Source organism: Nymphaea colorata, chromosome 1, assembly GCF_008831285.2.
Source record: "Nymphaea colorata isolate Beijing-Zhang1983 chromosome 1, ASM883128v2, whole genome shotgun sequence".
Lineage (NCBI taxonomy): Eukaryota > Viridiplantae > Streptophyta > Magnoliopsida > Nymphaeales > Nymphaeaceae > Nymphaea > Nymphaea colorata.
The window spans coordinates 33,969,703-33,990,441 of NC_045138.2; the positions used below are offsets into that span (position 1 = coordinate 33,969,703).

At 39.7% G+C, this 20,739-nt stretch overlaps 3 protein-coding genes across 5 annotated transcripts; 1 reads left to right on the plus strand and 2 right to left on the minus strand.

Annotated features, from left to right (window-relative positions):
* Positions 1-1,816: 1,816 nt before the first annotated feature.
* On the plus strand, positions 1,817-2,832 carry LOC116251034 (histone H2A.6-like). The gene is made up of 2 exons (XM_031625092.2): positions 1,817-2,061; positions 2,441-2,832. The coding sequence occupies exons 1-2, from the start codon at positions 1,873-1,875 to the stop codon at positions 2,660-2,662; spliced, it is 411 nt and encodes a 136-aa protein (XP_031480952.1). The 5' UTR covers positions 1,817-1,872; the 3' UTR covers positions 2,663-2,832.
* Positions 2,833-4,445: 1,613 nt separating this feature from the next.
* On the minus strand, positions 4,446-13,762 carry LOC116251010 (formin-like protein 5). Of its 2 annotated transcripts, none has more exons than XM_031625068.2 (8): positions 13,429-13,762; positions 11,432-11,605; positions 10,301-11,009; positions 9,454-10,147; positions 9,174-9,370; positions 8,385-8,620; positions 6,216-7,072; positions 4,446-5,197 (listed from the first exon to the last, which is right to left on the minus strand). In XM_031625068.2, the coding sequence occupies exons 1-7, from the start codon at positions 13,429-13,431 to the stop codon at positions 6,236-6,238; spliced, it is 2,850 nt and encodes a 949-aa protein (XP_031480928.1). In that variant the 5' UTR covers positions 13,432-13,762; the 3' UTR covers positions 4,446-5,197; positions 6,216-6,235. The 2 variants fall into 2 exon arrangements, with proteins under 2 accessions (XP_031480928.1, XP_031480921.1); XM_031625061.2 differs by having other exon boundaries at positions 9,454-10,204; positions 13,429-13,760.
* A 2,798-nt stretch (positions 13,763-16,560) lies between these two features.
* On the minus strand, positions 16,561-20,739 carry LOC116251051 (V-type proton ATPase subunit G1-like). Of its 2 annotated transcripts, XM_031625115.2 has the most exons (5): positions 20,633-20,696; positions 19,825-19,927; positions 17,211-17,302; positions 17,031-17,131; positions 16,561-16,955 (listed from the first exon to the last, which is right to left on the minus strand). In XM_031625115.2, exons 2-5 carry the CDS (start codon positions 19,920-19,922, stop codon positions 16,812-16,814), a joined length of 435 nt encoding a protein of 144 aa, XP_031480975.1. In that variant the 5' UTR covers positions 19,923-19,927; positions 20,633-20,696; the 3' UTR covers positions 16,561-16,811. The 2 variants fall into 2 exon arrangements, with proteins under 2 accessions (XP_031480975.1, XP_031480982.1); XM_031625122.2 differs by lacking the exon at positions 19,825-19,927 and having other exon boundaries at positions 20,633-20,739.

A 20,739-nucleotide genomic window follows, 5' to 3' on the forward strand; every position in this document is an offset into this window, starting at 1 on the left:
TCTAGTGTTTGCAGTGGGTGATGATGGCGTTAAGACTTAGGCGCCTATATATAGCCATCTTCGCAATAACCGCAAACACCACCACCGACGACAAACACAAAGCCACTGCTTCCGAGTTGCGATCTAACATTCAGCACCAGTATGTCAAAATGGGGTCAATAATGGAAGCCGTTGTTGCTAAAAAGCACCATGTCCGTACGTGTTTCGCGTGGGATCTCGGAAAAAATGTCAAATCGAACCACATTATATGGGTCAGATATATATAATGAGAAAAATCAAATTATAATTGAAGAACAGATTGGATTCCGATTTGGTTTTAGATATGTATGTGATTCGATAATGGTAGCACATTTAGTGGATTCTGATTTGCTTCCCAAGCTCGATCAGTCCGCGTCCACACAAGAGCGAGAGTTGTAGACTGAGCTTAGTACAGAAAAAATTTGATCCCATCACTTGTTTCAATATATACTGAAAACCAGTCCAACAGTGTGTATTAACAATTGACTGCCTGGTGCATTATAAATGTTCTTAAATCACCCCATATGTTGTTCAGCAATTAGTTGGAAGTTCACTGAAATGATCTCAGGCGTCCGCAGCATGCACATTATATATATAGACCAGATAAAGTCGTTGGCTTGAGCACCGTTTCTTAAAAATCCAAATGTCTAGTATTATTTCAAAAGTTAAAGTATGTGTTTTCATACTTTTAAGAGTCAAATGGACGTGATCCATGCACGAATTGCAAGTGGGCCGTCTAAATGCTGTAGATAAATGAAGTGAGTGGATTAACAAGTTTGTTTTGTTTAACAGACTACATGTGTCACCTTCTTGCCTCAGCTTTTGTACTTCATTTACATGTTGAGAGGTGATTAGAAGGGGTACTTGAGTTATTTACATGCATATATTATGATTCATCCATATCGAAACCAAATCATGTCCACTTAACGTTTATATTAATCAATAACTGTATTATTATGATTATTTCGCATGTTCGATTGTCACTCCATGCCAATATCTACTCCTCCTCATGAACAAAAAGACTTTGTGAACCGACATCACTCATAAATTCAGTCCTTGTGGTGGGGTTGAGTAGTTGCCCCCCAGTCATCTGACGTAGTTGGTTGAACCACTTGTCGAACGTTAGTTCAATTGTGTAGAAGCCTTGGAGCAAGGGTATTAAGCAACAATGTATGTTTTTTTGACGAAGGTGCAAAATCATCGCATAGCAAGTGAGGATATTAATTACAAATTCTAGTATTGCTTATCCTAGGTCATTATCAAGTGGGTGAATATAAAACGAATGATAGAATTAGTTGCAATTTATAAACGACATATGCTGATCTCAATTCCATCCAAGACTAGATCTTCGTTGCTCGAAAGCTAGCGAGGTTCGTTTCCAAACCAGAGCTGCCCTAGACTGAGCTGAGTAAAGAAAACAAAATTCAGACACTAATCCAAGAGTGTCTGCTAGCTAAATGAGCAAGCAATCACTTGTCTTGTCTTGAGAAATGATAAGAGATGTATTGTCTGTTAAATTTTTATTGAGCGTGTGTTCCCTTGCCCCCAATCTGAGATGATTAAATGCAGAAAGACTTTTGTTTGGGAAAGTCGCTCCTTCACTGCAAGCAGGACTTGTCCGATCATGTCCTCAGATGATAATTCCGTAAAATTATTGAGGACCACTTTCGCAATTTCTTATAAGGACAAATCGAGACCGTCGAGAGGGGGATTCAAATGGACGGCTGCGATGACGATCCGCACCTGAGCGGTTAGTCACTTCCCCAGAGACTTCCGAGCATAAAATACGAAAAGCAGAGCATGAATCCAACAGTCTCGTGACTCCTCCTCTCTCTTGCCGTGGAGAAGGAAGCAATGGCGGGAAGAGGGAAGTCTCTGGGTGCGGGCGGATCGAAGAAGACGGTGTCCCGGAGCAGTAAGGCCGGCTTGCAATTTCCGGTCGGCAGGATCGCCCGGTTTCTCAAGGCCGGCAAGTACGCCGAGCGGGTTGGTGCTGGTGCCCCAGTATACCTTGCCGCGGTGCTCGAGTATCTGGCAGCTGAGGTGAGAAATATTGAACGTGGAATCTTCTCTTTGTCTAAAGGCTCCTTCGGTACTCTGTTTCCGTTTCTCGTTCCTTGAAGAGAAGAGATAGCGCTGGGGTTTCTCATTTAGGTTTTTTAATACTGCGTTTTCTTCGACCATTCTCTCTTTCAGCAAAAAATTTTTCAATGTTTTTCCTGTTAATTTGGTCGTACTGGAATTTCAAGAGTCAGCTTGTTCTCTGATTTTCGACAATCTTTAAGTTTAGTAGTTACGGCATTCGGTTTTTAGCGGGTTTTTTCGTTTCCGATGTGACAAAATTTAGAGCTGTACGAAAAATGGGCCCGTATGTTGCCCTGTTGGTGTTAGTTTTTACTCAGATTTTTGAAACTTTTTGAAGGTTTTGGAGCTTGCTGGGAACGCTGCCCGTGACAACAAGAAGACAAGAATTGTGCCTCGCCACATTCAACTGGCCGTAAGGAACGACGAGGAGTTAAGCAAATTGCTCGGCGCTGTGACGATTGCGAACGGCGGTGTGATGCCCAACATTCACAATGTTTTGCTTCCTAAGAAAATCGGTACCTCTGCTTCCGACAAGATTTCGAGAGGTGACGACAATTGAGTAAAAGGATAAGTGTCCTTTTTAATCTGCATCCACGACTTATCTCTTATCCGATCCCCTTTGATTTTATTCCCCAACTTGGCTTACTTGTAATTGCCACCTTCGGTAAATCAATATGTAGAGGTTCTCAAATTGGTAAGGAATCTTAAGTCACTATGCATTTACCTGAATTTCGTTTTCTCATTTATGTCATGGTACTTTGTGAATTGAAGTCGATTGAACATGAAATTATAGAGAGTGGGGAATTTTTTCGGAAAATCTTCTATTAGAGTTGCTTTCAGTTCCACTCCCTTCTTCGTATTTAATCTACTGGTGTTTTATTGACACGATATCCCTTTGTTTGTAGAGAAATGTGTTTAAGCGTGTCAATTCAAAAGAAAAAAAAAAAGGGCGTTGAATAACGGTAATTCAAGAGATCTGGCATAAGGTCAGTGCCAATGGCCCAATTCCCTTATTCTGTTAAATAAACATTTAGAAGCGTTTCAAAAGATGGTATACAAAATCCTGTAAGTGTCCCGTATGCCTCGATCATTGACAAGTGCGCAGTTACAAAGCACATTATCGTTGAGTGGCTGGGAATCTAACTAGTATGAAGGTTATAGACGGTGCGCACTAATGTTGGCAACTGGGAAACAGAAACTGTGTAGAAATCTTGCAATAAAGGTATTAAATAAAATCTGTTCTTCGTTTCAGAAGAAGGAAAACTCTTCCTCCCTCCAGGTCTGGAAGCCTTAAGAAAGGCTTAGCGATAGAAGTACAAGAAGAAAAAAACTGAGGGCTTTGAAATAGAATCCAATTCGATTATTCAAATAAAGATAAAAATAAATAAAAGCCACTGTACGACAGCCTACAAAAGTAAATTGATGGCCGGCCAAGAGTGGCATAAGTATATTAACCAGATCATTCGTAAAGCAAATGAAAAGCTCAATTTTCAGAACCAGAAAGCAACATAAAGAAAAGGCAGGCAGAAGAAGAAGAAAGCCCTCCAACTCAAGAATTTAAACCTGCCATCCCAACCAATTTACCTAGACTAAGATCAAAATTTTGCTCCTTTTGAGGTCCTCAGTGCCTCCAAAGCCAGCTTCGTCGATTCACATGGTAGTCCAGCCAGTTTATGTAAGCCTCCAGGGCCTTGCCACATACTTCCTCTTCAATCTCCGCCGAGTTCTTTCCCTTTGGCGGCTCAATCGAAAGAAGCAACTTGTCAATGACAGATCTCGAATTGAAGGTCCTATGGTTCTTGATCATTCCTCTCAACAATGCCCCTGAATCGTTTTTCCTTTCCAAACTAAATGCTCTCGGCATTTTCTTCAAAACCACTTCTTCCGCACCACCAAAATAAAAGCGGGAAGGGCCCTTTAGAAAATGGAAAAGAAGGGTTTTAGGGCGAGTGGGGTTTAAAGAAGAACGTGATTTGTGCACTTGGATTATTCGGACCCGTTATTTTACCGTAATCGGTTTGCTAGTAGAGTACCAATCTTGTTTCAAAAGGTGGCTCTTGTTTTAAATGACAACAGTCAAATTAGTAAAGGTTTAATATCTGCAAGACCGGTAGCACTTGGAATCATTAAGAATTCAATAGCTGGACCACTATGTATTTCTGACAAATGAAAGTTTATTTAGGTCTTCAAGAACCATTCAGAAAACATGGGACCCTTGAATGTGACACATTGTCCCATCAAGACCAGGCTTCAACCCCATGGCCCAAAGACTGTTGGTAAGAAAACATAGTCACTCCATGGCACCACGCTGCGTACCACCAAGAAACAGTAAGTCGCTAAGATGCATAAACGAACTTCAGCAGCCAACAACTATAATAGAATCAGGAGATGCTCAAGCAATCAAGAACAAGAAAAAGGTGTCACTTCTACTTTACAGAAGCCTCTTTCGACAATACAACCAATCCCCAAACCTACTTCAAAAGAACGATAACAAATCAAAAGCATGAAACTAACAGATTTCATGAACTACTGAACAATCTCGCCCATGGATCCTGCAAGCACTGCACCCTTGCCCATATAGCAGCCTTCATTCATCTCCTGCAGCAGTATATGCAGCTGTCGCAAGAATGATGGCGCACTCCCTTTTAAATGGCAAGTTTCTTGGTCCTATATCAGAGAGAGACTCCAGTTCCTCTGGTGCCCCTTATATGCATACTAACCTTGGATGAAAATAATGAAAGAATGGCAGGTGTCCTGTCCCTTCCACTGTCTTTCCATGACAGCCTTGGAACACGTCATTCAGTATTTTGCACTTGCATGACAGCTAGGTGGTATTTACAGGGCGTCACTCAACAGGCGAGGACATCTTCTCCACAAATTATGGCACTTGCATGACAGCTAGGTGATATTTACAGAATGTCACTCCTACAGGTGAGGACATCTCCACAAATTACGTACTCTGATACAACAGAATCCAATTCCCACTTGAGAGTTGTCCAACTGACGGAACTTCTATCTAGGAAATGCATCTACAGTTTCAGGCAGTATATCCACTTTCAAGCTATACACTAGCAACAAACTCCTCGAAAATCGCCTGCCAAAGCATCAGGTGAGAACAAACAAATGAGTGGTACTGTCGATATTGCCATGAAGAGAAGATAACTGGACGACTAAAAGGTGGGGGTTATGTATGTGTGTACTCTCTCTCTCTCTCTCTCTCTCTGTATATATATATATATATATATATACGTATATATATAACACAAAAACACACAAAATGTCCACAGAAAACAAAATTAACACTTCATAACTAACAAACTATCATTCTATCAATGATTCAATGAAAAAGAAAGCAAATTGTTGGTTGCCACACCTGCACCCAAGTCAGGTGCAGGAACCATTTCAGCAAGTCCATGTGATTTATATCTTAAGCATGTTAAAAATATCTTTACGAAAGGAAAGGCAAGAAGTGGTAATTCCAAAAAGCTGCCGCAATTTTCAGCTATCTAGAAAAGCAAAAATACTCAGTTTTTTAAATAGCATGTTTGCTTTTTATTTATATTTCAAAGAGGCAGAAGACCTAGAATCATCAAGTTAAAGCTACAAGTGAAGGGTGCATTCATTTGTTAGTTTATTTAGTAAAACAGCTCAGTTTAAGGGGAGAAGGGATAAAGACAACATTTTAAGCCTCCAACGAACCAACATGCAATCAAATATTCAAAATTAGTTGGCATTCTTTAAATAGCTGAACTTGTGGTTTTTGCTTAATATACCCAACTTTTTCACATATAAAATGATGTCATTTGACTCAGTTCTTAGCTATTATATCTCATGCATGCTAAAAAAATAAACTATAGTCATTTATTCGTTTAACAAAATGGAGAAAGCATCATCCATATTCCCATTACAACACCAAAAACCTTCAAAGTCCAATTTTCCAGCAGTTCAAGATCATCTAAGTAAAACTTAACCTGCTGCTGCACTTGTCAACGACACAGGGCAACTACATAGGTCACCTTTGTTTAAGCATTGTAGTACATAAGAAACAGGCTATTTAAATAATTTCCCAAAATTACAAAAAGAAGATATGATTGTAAGGGAGACAAGCATACCTTAAGGTAACAAAACTGTCCTAAGGCGATGGGCTTTCATCATCGTCTGAGCTATCTACCCGCCTATCCAATATGGCAGGGAAAAGCAAACGCTTTGGGCTTGGAGCTGTCACACCTTGTACTTCTTTAGTTCGTGGTCCCTGTGGAACCCGCCTTGGAGTCTCACGGACCTCTTTACATGCTTTATCCAACATATACAAAAAGTCCCGGACTATGATGAACAGCCTTAAACCTTCATCTTTTCCAGCATTACCATGAAAATAATCTGTTGTTCCCTTCACCACTGACAATATCCTTTTTTCCTCAGAATGCAACCATGTAATTTCATTTTCTGCATGCTCTACAAAATGTGTAAGAGTCTGTACAAAGTGCCCATTTTCTTCTATGCGTTGCATCTCTGAGTCCAAAAATTTCTTTGTTTTTAGCAGCATACCACCAAGTTTTGACACTGTACTTGTTAACATGTCAGCATCAATTGCAGCTGCTTTTTTCACATCTTCAAGCTCATTCCCAAGCCCAGATACTACTTGTAAGCCCAAGCTTCGGAAATGATCTTCCGTCTCTAAGGGTGCATTTTCTAAATTTTCCTCAGAATTCAGGCTAGACATATTCTCACTTCCTCTAGTTGCCCTTGCTGCACGGACACCTTCAGATCGTATAATCTCTTGAACAACAAAGTGCAACAGAGTTGTTTTCCCATCTGTTCCTTTTACATCAGCCAATTTTAATAATGTGTCAAGTTTGAATGCTTGAGCACCGCCACGGAAGGTCCCATCATTCATGCGGTTTCCAGTTTTTAGAACAGCTTCCAGGAGTTTCCTAAAAAGACGATTGCCTTTGAGTTCTTCACAAGCTGCCTGCAACAAGACACCACAAAGGGCAAGTGTTTAAGAAAAGAAAACGTTTTCTGGATGGATAGCATAAAAGTTAGATCAAATGTTTCTGCATATATATATACATGTTCAATCTTCTCTTCTAGTTTTCCCATTTTCAAAGAAGAAGAAAAATGGTAGCAAAAGCCAAAGTATTATGTAAAGATGCAGTTTTGGTAGTCCTTGTTGATTTAATGACATAGAAAAGCAACAGTCGTACAGGTATGAGATACAATTTTGTCTGTTTCCTGAAATAACCTAGAAATGTTTAAGGTTCCACCATTTGACAAAGCACTTACTAGTTTTTTTTTTTTAATCTTTCAACAATTGAGAAATTTTTAACTTGCAGAACCTGTCTTGGTAGGACATGTTGGAAAAGAAGAGTATGGAAAATGGGAAGAGATGCCAGCAGCAATGAGTTTGATGGTTATTCCTTGATTGCTGGATGGCATAGGAAAGGGGCAATACAATTTCTAAGGAAGATAGTCAGTTCCATGACTTCCAGTATTCTGCACATCAGAGCCAAAGGATTGCAATACATGCATCTCTGCTGAATAAATGGGCATACAGCACTGATGAGGCAAGTAGGCAGGCCTCTTTCCACACCTTTAGAATGTGCTTTTTTTTCAGTATTGTGACTTTTTTGTTTGTATCCTCTTCCAACAGCAGCCATTGATGAGCTCTGGAAGACTGATTTATACGATTGAAAAAATGACTTGGACCATGGACCAAGTTCAATATCTTTTGTGGAGGAAGATTTATTCTTCCTACAGCACTTTCGGAGTGGAGATAAACAGTTTCCTGTCTCCAGCAAAGATTTATCTGCCTGCTCTGCCAACAGATTGTTCTTGCTGCATCCAGGAATTGGTGGTTATGAAGAAAAAAAGCATCATGCCATCAACACAAAACAAATACCACTCTAGTGAGATGGTGGCAAATCCTGCTCAACTGGGAAGTGGGATAGAAGTGTCCAGTGGAAGTAGTTGATATCAAATGATCAGCTAATACCAGAAACAATACTACGGTTGACAGTATGAAGGGCATGATAACGAAAACTATGTTAGAGACATTACTAGGAAATAGTGGGGGTAACAGGGATAGATAGAACTTCCAGTCTTCCAGCTTCAAGTAAAAGATAAAAAATACTGAGAATTACTAAAGCCCTTTTCCAGTTCAGAGCACACAATTTTTAACATATAACCTTTTAGACAACATGACAAGCCTTTCATTAAATATTGAGCAAATAATTCAGACCATCCAACCGCAGCTTGGTTGGTGTGGGAAGATAAATACTGACCTCTAAAGTAATAAAGGATGCTTTAATGTTAATCATTTCCTCTCCAAGAATACCCATAAAAAACAATGCATCAAGCCGCTTAAAGGCAAAAGGTATGTCCACCAATGCCTGAAGAAACCGTTCAGCAGGGCCTAGCTGTGATAGTTCCCCAGTATAGGCCCTAAGTTTAGACTCTTCTTCAGAAGTTGGTTCCATCTTCAATAAGGTTTGAATTAGCTCAACACTGAGTTCATTACCTGAGCAACAGGAACAAAAATTATGCTGACATCAAAATATGCCCAATTCATAGGCTCAGATAACCATACCATTCATAATAAGCCAGTATGTGAACTTATGACATATCTGTATCCCTTGAAAACAAAAGACAAATGAATCACATGCCTGTGCTTTTGCTATATGATGCACTCATGCAACCAAGAGAAAGTTACGCTACCAAAAACTGAAGAACATAATCCTTTTAGCCTAAACAGCTTTTACTTAGGGGCATACATTGTCACATTATTTGCGAAAACAAAAAAAACTCTTGCCATCTCCCATTCCTGCATCCCAACCCCACCCCTCAACCCCCAAAGAAAATAAGTGAATCACATCCCTGAGATTTTACTTTTGTGATCCGAAAAATGTGAATTAAAGACATCAAATTATATGCCTTTCATTTTGCTTCAGAGAACAGCTTCACAAATATGGAAAATTTATGAAAGCAAATCATGTGTCACCTGCTCAAGGTCAGGACTTTCTCATGTGATTCACTTGCACAGAATACAAGTAGAAAATTGATAAACCTCTTACCTTCCAAAAGGGCATCAGAGACTTCTTCAATAGTCACATTTAGAGCTCGTAGAAGAATGGATATGTTCTGTGACTTTTTGGGATCCAGAATCTGGTAATGCTGGGGGGAAGCATCATGGGAGTCTCTCTTTGGATCATTCTTTTGATTATTTGCAGAGCTGTACCCAAAGAGACTTTCTATCATTTCTTCACTGAATCTGCACATGCATAAGTAATTGACTTAGAGATCCTATGTGGCCCAATTTGTATTGGAACTTTAAGATAACACAAATATCCTTACTGGAAAGATCCTTCTTTGATTTGATGCCAGACCATTGAATGACTGGGGTTGGCTAAAACTTTATCCCAGAAAAATGGCTTCAACTTTGCTTTTGAAGCTTCAGATTCGTCTACTCCACTAGGTTTATTCCCAGAGGGAAGCTGACTTGTTTTTGAAGAAGGCATGTTCGGAGGTGGTGGACGAGGTGGAAAAGCACCATTTGGCGGTGGAGGGGGTCGTGGTCCTGATTGTGGTGGAGCAGCAGGAGGACGAGGAGGTGGGGGTGGTGGGCCAGCAGGAGGACGAGGAGGTGGGGGTGGTGGGCCAGCAGGGGGACGAGGAGGAGCATGAGGAGGGGGTGGTAAAGCAGCAGAGGACAGAGGAGGTGGTGGTGCAGGAGGGGAATGAGGAGAAGGGAGGTGTGGACCAGGAGGGGGACAAGGAGGAGGAGGAGGAGGGAGGGAATGCATGGAAGATTTGCTTGGCTGAGCACTTGGAGGCATGGCTGGCAGAGCAGCTTCCGTTGAAGATGGACCTCCAACTGATGAGAATGAAGATATAATCTTTCCAGATTCTACAGATGCAGAAATATCTTGAAGAGATATTGACTGTGAATTTTTTTGAGGATGTGGAGAAAATCGCGCCTCACTAGCCAGCTTATGTCTGCTTGGATTTGGTGTAAATGAATACGTCCCAAAGTTCGACTTGTGTAACCCTGCATATGATGTGTCAGATATTGGGTTATCCCTAATCTGTGACTTCGGTGACGAGCCTGAAATTCCATTTTGCAGGAAAAAAATTAATAATAAGCAAAGAGCAAGAATGTCTTTTACAGAAGAAATAGCTGAGTTAGAATCAAGTGCCTTACCAACTGAAAATTCTCTCATGCTTAAGGAAAGAAGAGGCCTATCGTCCTTTTGCCAATCTCCTGAGCCCGCCCTATTGGTACAGCATTTTCGGTAACCATAAAAAACCAATCCAGCAAAAAGAAAAGTGCAGGCTGCAGTTACAGTAACAGCTACAGCGATAGTCCTTTTCATGTTATCCCTGTTATTAGGCTCTGGACTTCCACTTATATTTGTGTTATTTATAGGTGCAATGAACGAAGCAGACTGATCTGGTGGAGCAGAATGGGAATGTTGAGTTGGAGCTTCAGCAGGCACTTGCTTAACAGGAGCAGGAGCATTTGCAGGTTTTCGCAGGGAAAATGGAGCAGGAGCAGAAGCAGGAGCATTTGCAGCTTTTCGCAGGGAAAATGGAGCAGGAGCAGGCGCAGGTAGATGATCTAACCCACCAAGAGATACACCCATGTTAAAGTTTGTTTCTTCATCCAGACTTCTCCTCCTCTCTGTATGCCAAACAAGCAAGGACTCAAGCTGCTGGACATACCAATTGCCAGATATGTCATCTTTCCCTGACACACTATGGGGAAAGGATACCCTCATAAGGCAATTGAGAAGAATATGCTTCATCTTAGGTGGCAAAGTATTTATGGCCTTCTCCAAATTGGCACTTGATGTTCGACTTATCTCTAGATCTACTGGATCCTGATTGCAAGCAGTCCACAGCTGGCTCACCTAAAATTCAAATATTATTAAAGTCAACCTAAACTTCATCATAGCATCATAAGCCTGGACAATGCATGGGGTTATAGAATGTAGACAATGCATTAAACAAAATCTAATTTCTTTTATGCATAAAAGACCTTATCATATATCATTTTCATTCAGATATATAAAGATATCCCATCTGCTTTCTAACATATGATATCATAACCATTACAACTGTTTAAGATCATAACTGTCGTGTTATTTTCAGCTTTCAAAAGTTGTTTATAATCTGTGAAAGTATTTTCCCACCTCACTTTTTATGTTAAAGACAACGAGCCAACATAATTTAGCTATAAAAGGAAAAAAAAAGTTGTGTATTCTGAAAAAGACAAATCCATGTGGTAGTATTCAAAAACAGAAGTCATATAGCAGATCAGAAACAACAGTACCATGCCATATTCGATCTGTGTGAAATCCGGCAATGAATGGCCACCTATCAGCGTAGAGAACTCCTCAGTTGTCTGTCTTGCAAGTGCTCCTTCGATGCTTAATAAAATTACAAAAGCCAAAACAAGACATACTTTGGAGGTGCTGTGACATACTTTGGAAGTGCTGTGCTCCATCTGTACATGAAACAATAATTAGATAATATTGACCATTGTTGGCCCAAAGAGGTCAGAACAACAGCATAGAACAGATATATTATCTCAGCTTGCAGGAAAAACTTCCACTGGCAGCTCTGTCACCAGAACCTCCAATTCACTGTCATGTTGTTTCCTTGTACTTTATTCTTTTTGAAAAAGCACACAAAATTGTCTGTCCTTTAGCAGTGATCCATTACCCACATAACGGCAGTAAGATATTTAAAACTTAAAGGATCAAGATGAAGGAGAGGAAACACTTAGGAGCCATGTTTGCTGAAGTCAGAAGAGGTGCAAGAACATATTTCTAAGCATGAAACAGGAAGCATGTCATAAAGAAATGTTTGGCCACATAAAGCAACAGAAACATAGTAACAATTTGCACAAAGGCTGTGGCCTTTAGTTAAGACTAGCTTTAAATATTTTTACAATAAAATTCATTCTGTGCTCTGTTAAAACGGCATAAGCATGAAAAACAATGTGGTTTTTATTACAAGAACGCTCAAAATTATCAAAAGAGTTCGTTTTGCATCATATGCATAAAGCTTCACTTTTTTAGAAAGTGGATTCCTCATAAAGTTATGGAAATATGAAGAATAGATGCACATTGCACTTCTCAAGGGATCTCCTTGGAAAGCAAGCATTCAAGTATTCAAGAGGCTTGCGCTAACTATAGTTAAGGACTTTGGTCTGAATGAAAATGAAGGCATCTCCAGGAATAGAAACAGTACTTGTATCAGTTTCTAAGAGAATTAGACAATTCAACAAACTAGTGATGAATTACTATGCAGATATCTAAAGATTAATACAGTTCAGAAGTGCAAAGAAGACATCGATTTGGCATGAGTTGTCAGAATATTAAACAGTCATATTGTACGTGCCACAAGACAACAATCATGCCACTTATATTCAAATCATCCGGATAATCGTGAATTGGTTGTAACTAGTTTTCCTCATTTATATAAATATTTTCTTATATTTAGTTTATGTTTATAAATTATAATCCTTTCTATCTGTCGTTTCTGTTTTTACTTGAAAACAGGCTCTTCCTTCTCTCAGTTTATTCATTTTCAGCATTCTTTCCTACATGGGCGATTTTCCCGATATTAAACCTAAAGCGTGCGAAATGATCTATCATTATCTATTTATTTAGTTCTCAGCCTAGACGCAATAAACTAGTGCGAGAAGCACCAACGCCGCGAGGACAAATAACATAAATGAAACCCCTCAAAAAACGTACTCGGGAAAGGTAATTGAACCACAGGAAAACTGCGAAAGCTTCCAAAATCTAAATTCAAACAAGCACGACCTCTTAGCGAATAAAACAGAGCCAGTAAATCAACCTTATGAAAGAAATACGAAAGAGCGGAACCGTCGTAACCGCTGACCGTCAATCACAAGACGTCACTGGGAAGCACAAATTATGCTTCCTTCATGGAATCTGAAGAAAAATAGAGATCTGGGACTGGTAAGAAAAGCCGAACAGCTTAGGCCAGCCATTGATAGAGCTAAAGGAGGTCAACATTGTGGCGAACCGAAAACAGCAACAAGGGTGTAGTAAGCGGATCGTGAAGCGTTCTAATAAGAGAAGGGAAACAAACCCAAACTAACTCAAAAGGAAAAAAACAATATATTTCAGATCACGAGAAAGCGGCTTCGAGAAAACCTTCAAATATCTTCCTAAAGATGGTTAACAAGCTCGAAAAAGAAGTCAGAATAGACAAGCAAGATTACGGGAGAATATCGATGGCGATCCTGGACCTCCAAAGACGGAGCTAAATACCAAATTCAAAGTCACTACTTACCATGTCAAGAAGGAGATCACGAAATACAGGACAATCAAGTCCCTTTCCCAGCTCCAGACACAATTAAGTCCCACACTTGCGCTTTTCGACCCTTCTGCTTCGACGGCGAGCCCTCGAGGAGGGAGGGACGGAGGGAGGGAGAGAACATGGAGAAAATGATCAGCAGGAACCGCCGACCATACTGCAGGAGGCGGCGGAGGAGGACGAGAAAGAAGGAGGAGGAGGAAAGGGAGGCGCCGACGATGGCCTCCATCGTAAGAATGCTTCGGTAGGAAACCGGGGAGAAGCTTTCGCGGTTACGCGTGGGGACTGTGCACAGGTCCTCTGCGCGGGACCCACTGCCCGCCCTCTGCCCCTCGAAGTAGGCCGGGAGTCGTAACGCGTTCGGCATGAAAGTTTCGCCCGTCACACGAAATTTAGAAATTTCCAGAATTAATATGAAAAGATTGGTTCTTCTTTTCATGCCAGCTTGAACAATAAAATATCGGCACATGAAAGTAAAGCATGAGGACTATGCAATATAGAAAACTTTGGGAACCCGTTAATTGCCAAAACCGTCTTGCTTCAGTAAAAGAATTAATTATAAACAGTTGACCAATTACCATGTTCGGGTCAATAGCGCGCGTATTGTCTTCGAAGTCGTAGTCTAAACTAGGCCGCAAAAAATTTGGTCCATGACAATTTGGAGTTGCGTACAGCTTTAAAATATTTATTTCGAATGATATCCCTCGGTTTTTGAACTTGAACAAAGTGTTTCTTTAATACGGAGGAGGATAAAATCCAACTCTTGGGAGGTATTGGCACTATGCCTATTAATACAATCTTCCATGAGTCTATCACAAACATTATAGCAGAATCGAGTTAAGCAATGATAACTTCTGATTGAAAAATTGAACGGCCTTTGCAATAAATTGATATCAAGTTAAGGGGTTTTGCTTTTTTGATATTCTTTGGGAAGGATGCTGCCATGTCTTTCCTCCTGAGGTCGACAACAACGAGGGGCCAGCACCGTGAGCCAAATAAATTTAAGCTGCATTATTTTCATTTGCATTAAATAGCCAATCCGACTCTCATTTTTTAAATTGGTGGTTCTTGTTATATGGGAGTATACTTAATAATGACGGGTGGTACTACTTCTTTTCACCAAATCTTAGCATGCTGATACGATTCTCTGTAGAGAATTGCACATTTTAACTCCTTCAAATCATCCGATTCTAAAGAAAATTGGGGGTCCGCTGGTTCTAAATAACAGTAAGGTTGGCTTGAGAGAGAGAGTTGAAAATGAACTTAATTAAAGGAAGCCAATGTACAAAGATACCATACGCTCCCAACGAGAGTTGAGAGGGAAATCACAAAGTTTAAGGCACAAATAAAATGGTAACAGTGGAAGGTGGCAACAATTTCGTTAAATCCTGACGATGGCTATCTCATATGATGAGATAAACCTCAGTTCGTGGCCATGGATGCAAGGGCTGCATGACTGTCATCGAGTCATGGCCGCTAGTTTGAATTCAACGTTTTACCATAAGCCATTACGATAAGATTCAAAACAGTCTTTGAAACACATTCAGATATATTTTTCGTGCACGTAAGAAGTACAGATTTCTGTGCTCAGATCAATTCATTTGCAAATTTTGCATCCTAACCTTTATTTCCATCCTCTTTGGATGAGGAAGGATCCAATCATGTGGAATGCATTTAAATTTTAAAACCATGAACAAAAGATACAGCGCATGCGGTAAAACTTACGACGTGAGACCTTGACTTGTCACGTACCTATCATGCATGTCCACCAAAGGGAACGGGTCAGCTACAGCGGAAATGGCAAAGCAAGAGTAGAAATGGAAGACGATTGGAAGTCGAATTTACAAAATTTTACAGACATCAATGGATCTATTTCCTGATGTACGAAGCATGAGGGAGAAACACTCTTGCACAGATGAAATATTTCCAAACGCGGAAAAATGTTTCAGCTCTCCACGGTGGATTTAGGTTGAAATTTACCGTCTCACCTCGAGGCGCTGAAAAAGATAGGTTTGGTTGATAATATATAATATATTTTTCATAATCTTTTATCATTTTCATGAAAATTAATAAAGAAGGGAAAAGATGCAGAATTTGGACCATGTACTTCACTACACTTTTTTTCTTGATATTATCGTAACCCAACATTTTTCTGTCATCTATTGGAAATGTTTTACGTTAATTTTTAAAAATATGTGACGACATATTTTTCCTCTTGTAACAAAATGTTTTATTTTATGAAAGAACTTCTCAGTGAAAATTTTCAGGAAAGGGGAGAGAGAGAGAGAGAGAGCTCGTCTAACGACCCTTCAAATACGCAGATAAGATGAGGTTAATTTATGACAACTCTTTTTCTCCTCAAGAAAACGTCATTTCTGTAATTGGGCAACCTGTATTTGCCATTATCTGACATGATACTTTCGCTCTTTGAGAAGAAGAAGGTCAAACAGTTATCCAAAATCTTCTTGACACCAAAAATCTTAGATTTTGCAATGTGTTTTATAATTTTTGTAAAATATAACTTTATCATTTCAATATAGCTTCGTTTCAGTTTCTGGAAAATATACCTTCCTGATATTCCTTTCTCTTTCAGTAAATTAACAGAATCACTAACGCTTCAGGACTTCCCCTTATCAGCTGAGAGGTGCTGCGACTGCGGTGGAATAAAGTTCCTAGCTATTATATGCATCAGTACCACCACTCTTGGTTGAGCTTCAAAGGAGGAGTTGTCCAGCGGTCCTACAATGCAGAGTATATAGGCACATCCAAGGATTTTTCTTTTTTGCATTTTCATAGAAAGCAACTACAAGGGCATCGGTCTGGCAGAAACGTGCCATGGCTGCTAGGCAGGGACCCATAGTTCAACTCCAATTGGTGTCAGCTACTTATCAAGGCCAAAGCTTTGAAATACCTCCTGAGATTAGCAGAGGCCTTCGGTTATACTAGTGCTCCCATGGAAGTTCAGGCGTGTGCTTTTCCTTCGATTCAGTTGAGAAGGGGACGAAAGAGAGGAAACGTATAAAAAGGCATCAACAGGACATACATTTCACTGTTCATAGTAGAATTTAACCAACAGGACACCATATCTTGGTTCACGCAGTTGTGAAATAAAGGAACTTCTCTGCTTTTTTTTATTCACCACAGAGAGAAAATGTTGACCGTAAATTCTACAGATATAGAGAGTCTGAACCATTATTTTTCTGATAAACTCACTAGATCATTTAAGCAATAAAAATTACAGCAAACTAGACAGCTACTCCAGAGATGGATAAATTGGAAAGAAAAGACTGCTATAGTGGAATTTGTAGCACTCCAATGAAAGAAAGATTTCGCAGATGATAACTGATTTCTGGTGAGACTTAGTTCTTCACAGTTGTGACATACCTCAGAAGCATGTCAACCACATCAAGTGAGATCTTTGAGGCCTCCTCTTTCAGGTACTGAATCTTGCATTCAGTTTCTTGTTCAAGGCGCTTGACATTAGCTCCAGAGTCACCAGTACTCTGTGTGTGTATGTGAGAGAGAGAGAGTTATAATGGAATCAAACTATTGGAACATGCAGTATACTGAACATCTACCTCTGCAATTTTCTTTTGGAATTCAGCGTCCATGTGAGCACGGTATTGAGCAATTTCCCTATCAGCTTCTTCTTTTGCTTGTTTCAATCTGGTCATTTTAGCTGCAAGGCAGAGGAAAATCAATGATGCTATCCAGGAAACTTCATCAACAAAGCAGACAAAAGAATGATGCCAACTTACCGGTCCTAGCAGCATTAACAATGTGCTGAGCCTCTTGCTCTGCAGCAAGCAAGAGCTGAATACCTCCTTGACCTCTGTTGGCATCCATGTTGCTGAAAAGACGGTTCCACAGGCCTCAGTTTCTAAAATGAAGGGCTTTGCTCACATGACGCATGGAACAAAGGTAAACACAAGCAAATATGGATGCCATGCATCATGTGCTAAACTTGGATAATGAGGCAATCATTGATTGGAATGATGTTTGGATAATGAGGCAAGCCTTCCTTGAGTAAGAACGTGCTAAAATTAATCTCACTTTTTCATATAAACAAAGCCCAGCCTAACAAGGATTCCTGCTTGTTCATTATCAAGCAACACCAAGCTAAGTTTGGGCAAGCATACAAGGAAACATTCAACACTTATATATAGTTTTAACTCATGGAGACGACATGAAGTAGTCATATGCCTGCTGCTCTAATAAGACTGGTGGCAGCCACTATCTCAGTTTTTAGAAAAAGTGCCAATGAAAACAAGACCATTATTTACCAAACTTTACTCCAGCCTAGTCAAGTGGAGCTTAATCAAGCTTGGCTAAGCTGGGTAAACAAGCTATCCTCTCATCTTTTAAGTCATTGAGGCAAGCTCTCCTTTCGCCTAAAAGTGAAAATTTTTATTCACCATTATCTGTAGTGTCAGTTAGTTGTTTCAGGGCAAAAATTCCCACATCAAGTGCACTGCCCATGCCAGACATGGCATCCAGCTCTTGAATGAATATATTGACTGTCTCTGCTAATGTTAAGTACTGAAGAGGGATACTAGTCTAACCACCGAAATTGGAAAGAATAGGAAACATGCTTCAAATGAACTTACAAAGGAAAGAGAAAAATTCCAATGGTAACAAAATGCACATTTATTAAGTCCTTACGGAATCATTTATTTCCATATCCTGATATTCTGAGAACTTGGCACCTATCCTTTCAATTAGACCAATATTTGGATGTGAAAACTTACATCGTTTTCATGAGCAAAGTGCACATCAAAGACTTGACACTAAGAAATGTCTTTCTGATGGCACATAAGGCACAGCAGTCAGTCAGATATTAGTTCCTAATACTAACATGACTAGATCAAATGCTCAAAGCATAATAGTAAGTGTTCTTGCCCATATAAATCTGGTGTTCTCTAAGGTTGTAACTTGTATCTTAAGGTCTACAACTTCCACTTTGATTTATATAATCTATCAAGCTATTGAAAAGTTGATCCCACATATAATCACATCTTGGTTGGCTTTGAGAACAATACTTGCTTTAGTTTCTGTGAACAAACATTTTCACATCACATATACTCTCTCAAGCCTCTCTTTGTTTCTATCGGCCTCATGAGGATTTTTTATTGTTGGTTTGCTGTTGCTGCAAACTTCTTCACATGCCTAATAACCCTAATACTCCTTATACTAGTAGTATGTCATTTGAGGGTTGGACACCTACAGCGTACAAAAGACCCTTTTGTAGCAAAAATTTCCATAATTTAAATCATTGAGCCTATTAAATTCGGTTGGTCTAGAAGGTCATCCACCTCTTCAAGATGGTACATGAGTATCTTATAAACATCCATAATACTTTTCATGACAACTTCTTGCGGAACGATAATCCTTGTATCCTTGATATCCTTCTCTCCATTACATGTTACTGCCACTATTACCAGGAAATTCTTAAGTCTTAAACGACAAGCAACTCATTCTTCTTTCCTTTTCTGATGTGCCCTTGCTCGATATCAGATGGAACTAACCCCTGCTTGATAGCAAGTTAACAGCAACCAACTCATTTTGAAAACATTTTATTGCCAAAAACAAACCAAAAGCTAGAGGAAGTTACACAAAGTACCATAGCTAAAGAAAACCAAACTTGGAAAGAAAATTGCATGGTAAAAAAGAAAAACTGATAAGAAGATAATATTATTATGTATACTCCATGATGGGGAAAAGAGGAAAGGGTAGCTTTTAGCCCTAGACACGCAAGAAAAAACACATATTATACAAGGTGATAAAGGACACATGTGTGTACATGTGAGGGGAGAGAGAGAGAGAGGTGCAACACTGGGACTGAACAGTGTCCACTCGATCCCTATCATACAGCATCGATGCCAGTTTCACATGGATGCTAACATGAAAGTGGACAGAGCACACCTAAGTTAGACAACCACAAGAATTTCGTGGCATAGATATATGTATAGTTTTCCTTCTGGTCTAACATTTAGGTTCAGAATCATTCAAAAACCAACAGTTATCATGATGTATGCAAATTACGACAATGATATCATGAGAAATAAAAATTCGACACGTGATAACATACACGTCCAACATATGTGCACGACACAGTAGATTATTTCTGAAGACCTGATCGAGCTAAATGTCCACTAATATATGACATGTAATTTTTATATGCAGAATTTAAAGCTTTGGAGCTGGTTGAACCACTAAAAAACAAATATTGGCTTTTCCAACAAACTCCAATCACCCAAACAAAAAAAAAAAAACATAACGTCAGGTTCGCCAGAGATTCAAATGACATAGAAAAACGCTAGCCTTCTTTGTCAAATGACAACCACAATGACATTAATCGAGCAGGCAACGAACCTCAAAAACTTCATCGAAGCGAAGCCATCATTCAATGTCCAAGATATATGCCCAAAAAGAGAACTTCTCACTTCTCCTAGATCCAACAATCCATGCATGTACCCTACCGAAGATCAACATGGATCCACAATACAGCTCAACCAAAACGAGAAAATATTTTTTCAGAACAGATGAACAAAATTGAACTTCTTGTCTTGCTTCTGAACATGAAACCAGAATTGACCATGCAATTCAAGAGCATATGCAATCAAAACTTCAACTTTTATGGCAAAATCTATGCCAGACAACAAGAAGAAACAAGCCACTTCCTCCCAAAAAACCAAGAACTAGGGTTAGATCCTGCGGACTACATTATGTTGCTGCAGAGATATCGAGCAAGCATGCCGTTTACCCAAAATCTAGCCAGTAAAAAGGCCATAAAAGAAACAGAAAGTTACCAAAGTGACCTCTTTCAACATGTCTATATGTCAAAAGCAAAGTTGGATCATCACAGGTTGAAAATCACAGAAACGAAACCTTGAGCTCAACTTGATCCAGACTAGTTCATTACAGGTAAAGAACAGATAAACTTAAACACAGCTCCTGGGAACACTAATGTTCCAACAAATAGAAGATGCAAATGCACCCCGAATCCCATCCAGATTCGGCGCAAAAACGACCACCAACGAGAACAATTCATAACTTGGTACTTTTTTATTAACCGTGTTTGGGGACCCAAAAAGAACTGAAAGACCAGGAAGGAGAAGAATAAATGCGGACGAAGATTAAACGTCCGAAAACAAAATGGTGTCGGGGAAAAAGCACCAACCTTGCGATCTTGCTTCGAGAGAAATCGTGTATTTCGCGAGCGCGAGCGAGAGAAAGAGAGAGAGCGAGAGAGAGGTCCAAGGCAAACACTACCCCTGCAGGGTGAGG